At 47.4% G+C, this 12724-nt stretch overlaps 1 protein-coding gene across 13 annotated transcripts in view; it reads left to right on the top strand.

Moving 5' to 3' along the window:
- ITPR1 (inositol 1,4,5-trisphosphate receptor type 1) overlaps positions 1–12724 on the top strand; it is a 162903-nt gene that overhangs the window by 56693 nt on the left and 93486 nt on the right. For 9 of the 13 annotated variants that reach the window (XM_027702638.1, XM_027702635.1, XM_027702636.1 and 6 more), the window contains 10 exons: positions 282–326; positions 3340–3491; positions 4399–4498; positions 4961–5121; positions 5870–6011; positions 6498–6656; positions 7235–7407; positions 7658–7777; positions 9053–9247; positions 11176–11427. In XM_027702638.1, coding sequence (XP_027558439.1) covers positions 282–326; positions 3340–3491; positions 4399–4498; positions 4961–5121; positions 5870–6011; positions 6498–6656; positions 7235–7407; positions 7658–7777; positions 9053–9247; positions 11176–11427 — 1499 coding nt within the window. The remainder of the gene's footprint in view (positions 1–281; positions 327–3339; positions 3492–4398; positions 4499–4960; positions 5122–5869; positions 6012–6497; positions 6657–7234; positions 7408–7657; positions 7778–9052; positions 9248–11175; positions 11428–12724) is intronic. The other 4 variants (XM_027702647.1, XM_027702648.1, XM_027702639.1 and 1 more) reach the window with 1 other exon arrangement.

The raw sequence follows: 12724 nt of genomic DNA on the forward strand, positions 1-12724 counted from the left end.
AAAAAACCCAAACATAAACTTGTTAACTTTCTACTCTTGCTCCACTAGTGATTATCCTGAACGACTAAATCTCTCTGCGTGTTTGCAGACTATTTAATTCTGAATTTTTGGGCAGAGAGTGCCTGATGAGCCGTGCTGGGTTTGGGCAGTGTGTCCTGCATGCCTGGTGGAGCTGTGGCAGCTCAGGGATTTTTAACAACACGAGTTTAGCTGGTGCTGAGGTTGTTTCCCACTTCCACCTGTGCTGGAGTTTTGACGTGCCTGTGGTTCTGTTTCATCAGGTAAACCCTGACTATGAGGAAGATGACCTGGAGTGTCAATCCTCAGTAAGTATAGGCAAGAGTATGATCTTGCCCCTGGTTGAGGAGGGCTTGGCACAGGCCCAGGGTTTACCTGGGCAGTGCAGAGCTGGGCCAGGCTTGATAGTGAAGAAACTGAAAACCTGAGGATGCTCTGAAGGCTCTTAAGGCCTGTCCAGAGGAGTGGATATGAACTGGGTTAGGCTTTAGAGAAGAGCAGTGCACTTGGAGCTGAATTCACACATTACCTGAACCCCCCCCTCGCCTCCCCCCTTTGTGGCATCTCTTTTTTTCTGTCTTCTGTTTCTTAAACCTTTGTTTCCTTGAAGCACTGTCTTGAGTGGGTCTGAAGAGCAAGTTGCTCCAGCTGACACCAGGTGGGAAGTGTCCCTGAGGGGATGTCCCACGGTGCTGTGCCTGTCACTTGTCTGACCTCCTTGTTTAAGAAACAAATCCCCTCTCGTTGTACTTGTCACAGGAAAACAGGATAACGGGTCTAGAGAGCAGGAATGAGGGTGATTTGAGTGCCATTCCTCTGATTTTCCTGTGAAAGCAAGTCTGTGGTGGTGTCAGTAAATGTTGTTGTGTCAAAGATGGAGTGTGTGATGCTTTGTATTGACAGAAGCTTCTCTTTGGTGTCAAAGGGAACCAGCATTGAAAACAGAGAAAACTGGAACAGCACTTTCCATTGTGGATTATGTTTATTTAGTTGGATTTGATCGTAGGCTTATGCAGCTTTCTTGGTCACTTATCCTGTATTATGGAAGATTTGCTCCATTTGGAGATGACAAAGAGCTGCTCCTCCCCTCTTTGAGATGAATGTGATGCTTTGAAATCCTGCAGGCTGGATTTTTCCTCCTAAAAGGATTTGTCATTAGAGCCTGGCCGCTAAAACGCTTCCCTTGCCCCCAGATATTAAGCTGTTATCCTGATTAGTGGCATTTGGCTGCTCAGCTGCAGTAAACATGCTAAAAATATGAACAAAAACCCACCCATAGCTTTTGTTTGGGAGGGGTGGGAGTGAGATCCAGTATTGAGCTGTTTTGTTGGCTCAACTTCTGGAAGTTAATCAGTGTTGATGTCTTTCAGGTAGACATCCCTCCTCCTGGGATGTGCAGTGATAACATCAATGCTCTCAGAGCTCTCCTGGTTTTTCCCTGCTCTGTCTCTTTTACCACTAGGTGGCAAAAATAGACCAGAAAGAACAGGATCAGGAGCACATAATTCAGTTCTGACATGACATCCTCTAACATTCACTACTGACAGGAGGGTGTAGGCTGCTTTATCCAAGTTTATCCAAACTCCAGCTTGCTCCAAATGTGAGCTGTCTGCAGGGTTCCTGTGCACAGCTCTGTGTCTTATTGTTTTCTCCTTATCCCCCAGGGAGCTGTACCAGAAGGGGTTTAAATGGGCACGGGTGAGGTGCCAGTTCTGCCTCTGAGCAGCAAAGGGGGCTGCTGTTGTCACAGCCTGGGGGTTGAAGTTTCACTGCTCCCTAAATTGCCCCATTTCCTACTTTCTGGTTCACTGTTCAGCTGTGCCACAGTTTCACCAAGTGACCAGTTGTATCCTGGAGTGCAGACTGAAAGCAGAGCAGCTGTGCTCCTTGCTGTGCTCCATCCCCTTGCTGTGGGGATGAGGAGACAGCTGAAATTTCGGAGAATTCGTTCCAAGCGAGCGAATTTCTCCCGGTGCGAAGCCTCCAGATGGACTCCTGGAGTTGCTTCTTCCCTCGAAGGCACACTCCCAAAGTGTATTTCTGTTCCATACAGATAGCTGCCTGTTCCCATGTGCAGAATCAGACTTGAAATGTCGCTGCTTTGCAGCCAAGTTCATTGACTGCAAATATGTGAACTTCAGAGTACCCTGAGGCACAAGCAACGCTGGATACCTTTCCCATATGTTTAAGGATTGCAGTTCCTTCCACCAGGACTGTGAAAGACAGGAGACTGAGTGCTGACTGCTTTGGGTGCCTCCCTCCACTGGTGCCACCATCCCAGAGAAACTGATAAATCACCTTGAAAATTGCATCCAGGGTGGAGGTGGTTGTACGTGGACAGCTGGCTCCTGTGTGCCAGACAGTGATGGACTAGTGATGGCTGGGAGTGCCCTGGGGAAGGTCTTGGAGAAAGTTGTTGTTCCTTTTTCTCAGTCCGTCTTCATTTTTTCCTGCCCTCGTGTCCTTTCATCTGAAAAGCCAGGGATTTGTCCAGTTGATGTCAGTATTTTTATTTTGTTGAAGGGTGATTTGCCAGCACCTTGGGAATAAAGATCCCTTTGGTGCCATGGCCTTTGTAACATGTGCTTGGGAGCACCACAGGCCGTAGTGTGAACAGCAAGACATCCAACCCCTTGATTAGCTCTTTGTTTCTCTTGCCTGGGATTGATAGAAGCCAGTCCCATTTTTGCTGCTGAAGGTGGTTATTTCCCAGCAAGACTGTTGGTGTGTTGTGTGTATGATTTTTTTATATTTGCAGCTCACTAATTACTTTGTTAGAGGGATAATTGCAATCTGTGTGAGGAGCTGGTGGTGTCAGGGGTGGGGATCTCAGCAGATGTGGGTCACCTGAAAACCAGAGTCAGAGTTCCCAGTGTGTGTGGGGCGAGTGGCTGGGGGCTCTTGTCTCTTCTGGCACTGTCTGTAAGGTATAACATCCGTGGTGTGGGGTTTGCTGTGGTTGTGAGGCAGAAATCCTCCCCAGTTCACTGTGGTTGTGAGCCAGAAATCCTCCCCAGTTTGCTGTGGTTGTGAGCCAGAAATCCTCCCCAGTTTGCTGTGGTTGTGAGCCAGAAACCCTCCCCAGTTGAATGGGGGAAGCAGAGAGCGCTCGGCGGGAGCAGCAGCCCGTTTGCCCCGTGTCCTGCAGCTCATCCTGGTGGTGTCCTGCAGCTCATCCTGGTGGTGTCCTGCAGCTCATCCTGGTGGTGTCCTGCAGCTCATCCTGGTGGTGCAGAGCCACGTCTGCAGTCCCAGGGTGTTTGGGGCTGGGCAGTGGTCCTGTGGGCCGGGCCTGACCGGGGTGGGGGGTGTCGTTCCCAGCTGGACCCCGAGCAGGACGCGGCGCGGCGGGGCCCTCGCGCCCAGGAGAAGATGGCCTATTCCCTGGTGTCCGTGCCCGAGGGCAACGACATCTCCTCCATCTTCGAGCTGGACCCCACCACCCTGCGCGGGGGAGACAGCCTCGTGCCCAGGTATGGGGGGCTTGGCAGCTCGGGGGCTTCTGTGGAGTCACAGCTGCCTCGCGCTGTTTGCTTTCGTCCTTCCCAATTAAGTTCTTCCTCGGGTCGTTGTAAAAATGCTTTAAAAAAATGCCTGAAGCTTCACTTTATTGCTTTGGAATTGAGTTATGAGTACTTTACAAATGAGTTAGGATGAGAACATCATTTTATAGATGGGAAAATTGAGATTAAGTGACTTCCTAAGTGACTTCCTTGTCAGGGAATGACCTGGGACTAAAAGCCCTGGGGGTCCTATCAAGCCATTCCTGTGACCTGGCTGTATTAAGCTAGTTAAGATGTAATATCAAGTATTTAGCACTTCATTTTCTGTTGTTTACGTGTTCTTTACTGTTCATATGGTGCATCTTCCTACTTTTAAGATGCTGAACCCTTCAAAGACACACGATCTGCATGATGTCCCTTTGCTGTCTGTTCCCACTGAGAAAGCACAGCAAATTTGTTCCATCTACTGTAGCAACTCTCTAAATCAGATACTCCAAAATAAAGATACCAGGGAGTTCTGGGCTGAAAGCTCCAGAGGTGAGGGAGGAAGCTGGCAGCTCAGATACACCCTCTCAGTGGAAATGTGAGGATGGGAAGAGGTTTAATTTGTTACTGTGCAGCAGCTGAGTTACAGCACCACAATGTGGATGCGGTTCTGTTTTAAAGCAGAATCTGTTTCACTACAGAAGACTTCCTGAGGTGAATTTATAGAATGAACTGAGGCAAGAAGAATGTTATTCCTGTTGTGGTGTGCAGCATGGATGGGGATGACTCTCCTTTTCCACTTGTTCCTGCCAACATCTCGCAATCTGAACAATGTGAAGATTCCCTGGCTGGGGAGCTGACTCACGCTCTGGAACTCTTGGCTTTCTTTCAGGAACTCCTATGTCAGGCTCAGGCACCTTTGCACCAACACCTGGGTTCACAGCACCAATATCCCTATTGATAAAGAAGAGGAGAAACCCGTGATGCTTAAAGTAAGTTCTGTTACTTTCTGTAAGCACATCCCTTGATTCCTGTGTTTCCACAAAGGTGATGTTGGCAGGAGTTCCAGCCCCTGGGACTGCTGGGTCTGTCACACACCAAGCATGTAACAGTAATGACCAGTGCCCATGCAAAACACTTGCTCTTAAAGGCTCAGTTTTGTGGTAGTTTACAAGTTTTGCTGTTCAGTGTCCGCTGCACAACAGTCATCGTCAGGAGGATGTTTTTACCACTGTTTACAACAAAGTTTTGCCATCTCACCTGCTGTTTCTCTGGGTTGAGGAGCAGCTTTGAGCTTGCACAGAGGGGTAGTGTTCTCAAAGTTTGGCTTCAGCAGTAGTCTCATGCTGTGTGAGCAGGGTGGGGCTTTCTTCCTGCTTCGTTATCACCGGGTGTGTGAACCACAGCTTTGTTCCTGCCCTGGGGTTTGATGATAACCCTTGTCTGGGTTTCAGATTGGTACCTCTCCAGTGAAGGAGGACAAAGAAGCTTTTGCTATAGTACCAGTGTCACCTGCAGAGGTTCGGGACTTGGATTTTGCAAATGATGCAAGTAAGGTTTTAGGTTCCATTGCTGGCAAGTTGGAAAAGGGAACAATAACCCAGAATGAAAGAAGGTAAGGAAAGCAGAATTGGGTTCACATAGTTTGCTTCCTTTACTCAGTAACTGTTCCTTTGAAAATTCTATCTGTGTATGCAATAGAAGAGGGATTTGATTTCCTCCTTGATGAGATTTAAAAAAATTGGTGGTTTCATTGTTGTCGTGTGGACAGTGGAGTTTCTCAGGCCTGGTCTGTCCAGCCCTCCCTGTCCTCTGTGAAGTGAGAGCATGAGATGTTGTGAGCATGGGGGACTAATCCCCAGCATACCTTTGCAAATTGAGTGTGGGAATTCCTAATCCATCTTGTGAAGACTGAACATATGACTTGTTGCAAATCCCCTGACTGTGTCCGTGAAAATGTGGCCACACAAAAAGAGCACAGAGGTGGCTGTGTCAGACCAGGACCCGTGTGCTTCCATAGCCAAGGCCTTTCACTTGGCCTTGGCAGAGATTATCACCTGATTTATTGTTTCTGACAATTGAAAGAGCTGCCAAATAGAACTTGGCAAGAGTAGAGTTGCCCTGAAGTGATATTGTTGTCTTACTGCTGCTCTTGTTTAGCTGTTGGACCCTGAGGCTGTAGCAATGGGGGAGCATTAGTTCCTAATTTTAAGTTCTGTACAAACCTCTGAGCTTCATCCAGTCTCTAATTGATGCTCATTTTTCACTTAGCATTTAGAAAGCTGTGTAAACTTGCCCTGGCATTGTTCTTTTAACACAGAGAATTTGCAGTCTCGTGTTAACAGCTTCTGGCTTTTCTGTAGATCTGTTACCAAACTGCTGGAGGATTTGGTCTACTTTGTTACTGGTGGAACTAATTCTGGACAAGACGTCCTTGAAGTGGTGTTTTCTAAGCCTAATAGAGAACGGCAAAAGCTGATGAGAGAACAGAATATTCTGAAGCAGGTGGGCTGTCTCTGAACTCTGCCTACAAGAAGGGTTTTTGGAAAAGGGAACCTGTTAATAGAGAACCTGACCAGGTTGGAGGGGGCTTGGAGCAACCTGGGCTGGTGGAAGGTGTCCCTGCCCATGGCAGGGGGTGGAACAAGATGAGCTTTAAGGACCCTTCCAACCCAAACCACTTTGTGGTTCTATGAAATTTTGGTCCCAATTTATTGGGACTAAAAGGTCCTTTGAGTTGCCAGCTTTCAACAGGCTCTGGGGAGTGGGATCATAGGCCCACTGTTGCCAGAAGGAAAAATTAGAGTATATAGTGTTGAATGAAGGTGACCAACATCTTCTGTCCAGGCTTCTCCATGGCCCAGGAGCTTGGGGACTGCGGTGGATTTCTCATGTACCTTTAGAAATTTAAAGACACTGCTTTTGCACTGTTTTTACCCAGGTAAGGCAGCTCCTCATGGGACTGTGTCTTTGTTTTTGATGACTGTCCAGATTTTCAAGCTGCTGCAGGCGCCGTTCACGGACAGCGGGGACGGGCCGATGCTGCGGCTGGAGGAGCTGGGGGACCAACGCCATGCGCCCTTCAGGCACATCTGCAGGCTCTGCTACAGGGTGCTCAGGCACTCCCAGCAGGACTACAGGAAGAATCAGGTTGGAAACATGTCTCTCATGCTCGATGGCACCAGCATTGTTCATGTGTTCCATAAAAAAAAGGCTGTATCCCGTTAATTAAACCCTGCTCTGCTGTGCTTGGTTCTACACTCAGCAAGAGGTTTTGGGATGGCTCAGTTTTATCCTGCCTGGATTTATTCATCTCTCTCTCAGAGACTATAATGTAATTAGCACTGGTTCCCAGTGGGATTTAAGAAAACAACAGAATTTTTAGGTTTCTAGTTGTCACATCCAGGTGAATTACAAGACTTTCTTCGCTCTTGCTTACTACAGGCTCCGTTGAAAGTTGTCCTGTGAATCAAGGCTGCTCAGTTTTGTTGCCATGTATTAAAAACAAACTCCTCTCAGATAAGGATAACTGCTTTGCTGGTGTCTAGCCCGGGAGGGAGGTGTTAAATTTGTCTGTCATTTGCTTTCTTTCAAAAAAACAACTTGGATCTAAACCATTTGCTCCCTGGGATGTTGGTATTGATGAACATCCTACTGTTTTCTCTTATTGTTTTAAATTCTGAAGGGGTTGGTTACAACCCCCTCCTCCTTCCCTCTGTGTTTTGCAGGAGTACATTGCCAAGCAGTTTGGCTTCATGCAGAAGCAGATTGGCTACGACGTGTTGGCCGAGGACACCATCACAGCCCTGCTCCACAACAACCGCAAGCTCCTGGAGAAGCACATCACAGCTGCTGAGATTGACACCTTCGTGAGTCTCGTGAGGAAAAATAGGGAGCCCAGGTGAGAGCTGCACTTTTTGAGTATGTAATTACCCTTTTCCTTCTGAGAAAAGTCTGTACCTGCCAGCTTGCTCAGAAGGAAGCACAGCTAGTTCCTTCTGTTTTGACACTCCGTTCCTTCCCCCCTCGGGCAGCACTCCTGCTCTGCGCTGTTCAAATGGAGTTCTGACTGTTTCCTTCCTGAAATGGAGATTGCTTCAGTCTAGATCTCCCCAGTGATTGATACCCCTTTGGCTCGTGTTTCCCACCAGGTTTTTGGATTACCTCTCTGATCTGTGCGTTTCCATGAACAAGTCTATTCCGGTGACACAGGAGCTGATTTGTAAAGCTGTGCTGAATCCAGCCAATGCAGACATTCTCATTGAAACCAAGTAAGTTAATGCCTGCAGAGCTGGTTTTCCTGGTGTGAAACAGAAGGAAGGTGCTTCAAAGCTGAGCACTCTGCTGGCACGTCTAGAGGAAGCAGGGAATTGTGTGCGGGGTCCTCTTCAAACCCAGGGGAGCCGAGGACTGACGACAGCAAACGTCTGTCAGGGGTGTTCTCAGCCCTGCAGGCAGAAATCTTGGAGCTGTCTCATGGTTGATCCAAAGGAGACAGGCTGTGCAGGAGGGCTGCAGGCTCCCATGGGCCTGATCCTGCTCTGGGCTCCAGCCTGGCCTCCATCAGCTCGGGAGGGAGCTCAGCTGGCAGTGGGGCAGACCCTGATCCATCCCTGCCACCCTTTCCTCCCTCTGAGCTTTGGATCTTGGTCCCCAGCTCTCAGCACTGCCCTGCCACTGCTGAGGCCTCAGAGCAGGCACCAGGTCCTGCTTGTCTTTGATAAAGATGTCTTTATTCAATATATACACTAGAGAATAACCATTATCAAAATGCTGTGAAAGGGAAGCCAGGTAGTATTTAAAACACAGATGAGTGAGAGTATTCTTGCACATCTGATTCTCTTCATGAAATCATAAAGGCTGTATTTATTTCCACCAGCACTCAGTGTTGCTACATCACTTACTCATACTTATCCTTGTATATTTAATTTGGGTTTTTTCAGATGTGCAATTTTTTTCTTTGCTGAAAAACTAAAAGCCCCAAAAGCCATTTTGGTATCAACAGGTGTTTTATTTCTGGTTATTCCATCACATAAGCCAGAAAAAAGTTTTAACCCAATTGGCATTTACAGGATACAGGACTAATAATTTTTTTAAAGATATTTTTCTTTGCCAGATCTTTTCCTGGCCTATTGAATGATCTTTGAACCACGTCTGCAAAGGTGTTTTGAAAAGTCATTTATATGTGCCTTTAACTTCCTTGTTTCTTTAGTTTCTTCAAATGAAAGGAGCTGAAATGTTCGTCTTTTCAAGACCGAATGGAATGTTTATAATCTAAATTCACTCTAACCTAAAACTCTTAATAATAAGCCCCAATGATTTTATGTAGTAAAGTGCTACTGCTGAAGGAGTAACTGCTTTTAATCCGCTTTTACTGCTCTGCTTTTACTTGGCAGAGTTGAGGAATAAAATCTGTTTTTGAATGCAGGTGAGATCATAAAATCAGTTCCCTGTAGCTCCCCAGTGCATTTTAGCAGGTGTCTGAAGTGTTGCAGAGGGGTGCCTGGGTGCTGGCAGTGTGGGATGTGACCCCCCTCCTCCTGCAGGCTGGTCCTCTCCCGCTTTGAATTCGAAGAGGTGTCAAGTGGGGAGAACGCCCTGGACGTTGGAGAAGACGAGGAAGAGGTGTGGTTGTTCTGGAGAGACAGCAACAAGGAGATCCGCAGCAAGAGCATCCGAGAGCTGGCCCAGGATGCCAAGGAAGGGCAGAAGGAGGATCGGGACGTGCTCAGCTACTACAGGTGAGCACCGTGCAGGAGTTGGCTGGCAGAGTTCACCAGGGCTGTGTGGGGAGGGAGGCCTGTGCTCTGCAGGGTGTGCTGTGGGAGAAAGGGGCTGGTTTCACGGGCAAAAAAACGTTTAGAGATGGAGGATGAAGTCACTTTGAAGTGAGAGCTGAAAGCACAGAGTTGTTCGTGGTGGGAAGTCCAGTTATCAGCTTGAGCAAGTTTAAACTGATTTAAAAAAGAGTTCAGGCTTCAGGTGCTGAATTTGCCCAGCACTTTGTGCCCGTGTTCCTGCTTGGTTTCCTGGCAGTGGGAGTCAGGAGAGCCCAGGCCTGGTGTCCACTGTGTTCAGGTGGGAGCTGGGGTGAACAACCACTTGTGGGAAGAACAGGGTTGGAGTGTGCACGTGGCTTTGCTTTTGGTTTTCAGGAGTCACTGCTGTCCTCTCTGCCCTCTGCATTTCTCTCCAAGCCTTTAGTGGTCCTGTGGTCCTGAGCAGGACAGCTCTGAAGTTCTGGACGTGCCCCAGGGTTGGTGTGGAGGATGTGCAGAGCTGCTCTGTGCAGCCCAGGCCGTGCCTTGAGCAGGGTCTGACATGGAGTGGTGTTTCCAGATGACTTGACAAGACACTGAGTTCTTGGGCATGGTGTGAGATCAGGTTTCAGCCCAGACCAAATTCCTGTGTCTGGGTTAGAAACCCCTGGGAGTTGTTTGACTGACTCAATTGTGGCAATGCAGAAAGTACTAAATTATTTTTTTAATAGCTATTTTATTTTGCTTTACCTCTTCCATTGAAATGGTTCTTGCAGGAGAATTCCTAATACGTGGTTTTATTTGGGCCTGTTGGAGCTCAAAAGGAGACCTCTGAGTTAAAACTTTTTAAATCATGTAGCCTTTCAAAACACTTTTTTTTCTTGCACTTGTTTTTAAATAGAATTGGTAGTGTTGATTATTGGTGTATATATATATATTGGTATAATAATTGGTAGTGTTCATTATTTTTAGTCTGCATTATACCTCATAAATGTGCTTAAAAGAAGGGTTTAGAATATGATTTAATCAAATTCCATGGGGAGTGCTGAGAGTGAAAGGAGTCTCCTTCCAATTAAACATTCCTTTCTTGACCAGCAGCCTGTATGAACACTCAGGAGTGTTGGGCATCACATTATGGCCAGAGGTTAATTGTCAGCCTGCTGGATGTGCATAACTCAAATGCCACTTGCTTGTGGTCAGTTCATGGACTGAAAAGATTTTGAATTAAGTTCAGTCTTTCCTTACCAATTCTCTCACTGAAGGCAGCAGAGCTCAGTAGCTGTATAATCAGACACCTGATTTTTAATGAGTCTTTACCCATCTGTGTTGTTTTCTCAGTGACCAACTGTGACTTCAGCATCTGTGAGAAGTGTTTGACCTTATACAGTGTTTAAACTGAGTTACCTAAGGTGTTATTTGGATTCTGTTGTACCTTTCCTAGAGAGCATTGCTTATTATTTACTGTGAGGGTGGGAGGCCCTGGCACAGGTTGCCCAGAGAAGCTGTGGGTGCCCCTGGATCCCTGGGAGTGTCCAAGGCCAGGTTGAAGCAGTCTGGGCTAGTGGAAGATGTCCCTGCCCACGGCAGGAGGTGGGACTGGATGAGCTTGAGGGTCCCTTCCATTCTGTGGTTCAGTGATTCTGTGATACTTCATCAGGGAAAATGATGCCTCCTTTTATTCTGTTCTTCCACTGTTACCATTTGATAAGCACTTTATTGTTTTCATAGTAAGCATTATTTGTATTACTGGAAAATATAATACTATTTCTATTAATCCATAAGTGTATCAGTACCACACCCCTCTCCTGTACTTTACAGCACACCGGAAATTAAAGAGCGAACTTCAAACTTACTGAAATTCAAGTATTTTTTTTCAAGGTTATTTTTTTTCCTTTTCCCCCCCCCCGAAGATACCAGCTGAACCTCTTTGCTCGAATGTGCCTTGACCGCCAGTACTTGGCCATCAACGAGATCTCGGGGCAGCTGGACGTGGACCTGATCCTGCGCTGCATGTCCGACGAGAACCTGCCCTACGACCTGCGCGCCTCCTTCTGCCGCCTCATGCTGCACATGCACGTGGACAGGGACCCCCAGGAGCAGGTGACCCCCGTCAAGTACGCCCGGCTCTGGTCCGAGATCCCCTCGGAGATCGCCATTGATGAGTAAGTCCGTGCTGGGACACTCTGGGAGAGGGAATGGCTCCGCTGGCGGGTTTGGGAGCGGGACCGGAGCGACCCGAAATCAGGCGTTGTTCTGTTTGTTTATGTATTGTTGTTATAGATTGTTTTTACTGGCGTTGTTTAGAAGTAAAGTAAATCAAAAACGCCCACAACGTGTTCCTGGGAAGTCAGTAACCCCCCTGTGTGTGTGGGGTCAGCTCTGAGGGGGTTTGTCTCCAGAACACCCAGCAGTGACAGTGACAAGCTCTGTGGAGTGGGACCCTGTATTTCCAATGTATTTCCAAGATTCCTATGAATGAATTGGACACTTCAAAAAAATCTGGCCTTCCAAGCTGTTCAAACCATCGCTGAGGCAGCCGAACCTACACCTTCATGTACACAAGTACAACAAAAACCAACAGAACCATTCCCAGGCTTTGCAGGAAGGCTAAAGGCAGCTATTGCAAAAAAAGTCAAACACCCAGAAGCTCAAGATGCACTGTTTTTAAGACTGGCTATAGAGCAGGTCTGATTTTGGGTGGTGTGACCTGGCCCTGGGGTGGGAAGGCAGGGGAGGAGGGTTTCAGCTTTCCTCCTGTCTTGTCTGATTAGGGAGTCATAGAATTGTTAAGGTTTGAAGACCTTTGAGATCAAGTCCAGCTGCCAGCACAGCACTGACACCGTGTTCTCCACTAAACCACATCCCCAAGTGCCACACCCACACGTTTTCTGAACATTTTCAGGGATGGGGGTTCCACCACTGCCCTGGGCAACCCCTTCCAGGGCTTGACAGCCCTTTCCATGAAGACATTTTTCCTAATATCCAATCTAAACCTCCCCAGGATAAGTGGAGTTCGTGTCCTTGGCGTGTGGGCTCCTCAGGGCAGACTGTCCTCGTGGGAGCTCACACCATCAGCAGCAAAAACAAGGGGAAGGTGCTGGAGACAGTCCCTTCCCTCAGCCTCCAGTGGAAAATCCTCTTGTTACAGTGGTCAAAAACCTACACAAAACCACAGCTTGCCCAGGGACGTGGTTTCTTGACCACTTATTTTAACTCTTTTTAATTAATGATTTAATATTGATAGCACTCAGCTGTTCAGAGCTTTTTTCAGTTGGAGAAAACACCTGAAATTAGTGTTACACATCAGGAATTTAAGTCTTGTGTGTTAGTGCTGGTGTTCAGTAGTTTCTTCTTCCCTCCTTTCTAGCCTGGTTTTCTGTGCTGGCAGAGATGCAGTAGATAATACTCAATTTTAAATGCCAAAACACAAAACCAAATGATTTTGGCTCTGGCAGAGGC

The sequence above is a fragment of the Neopelma chrysocephalum genome, unplaced genomic scaffold (genome assembly GCF_003984885.1).
Source record: "Neopelma chrysocephalum unplaced genomic scaffold, ASM398488v2 Primary Assembly neopelma1_189, whole genome shotgun sequence".
NCBI lineage: Eukaryota > Metazoa > Chordata > Aves > Passeriformes > Pipridae > Neopelma > Neopelma chrysocephalum.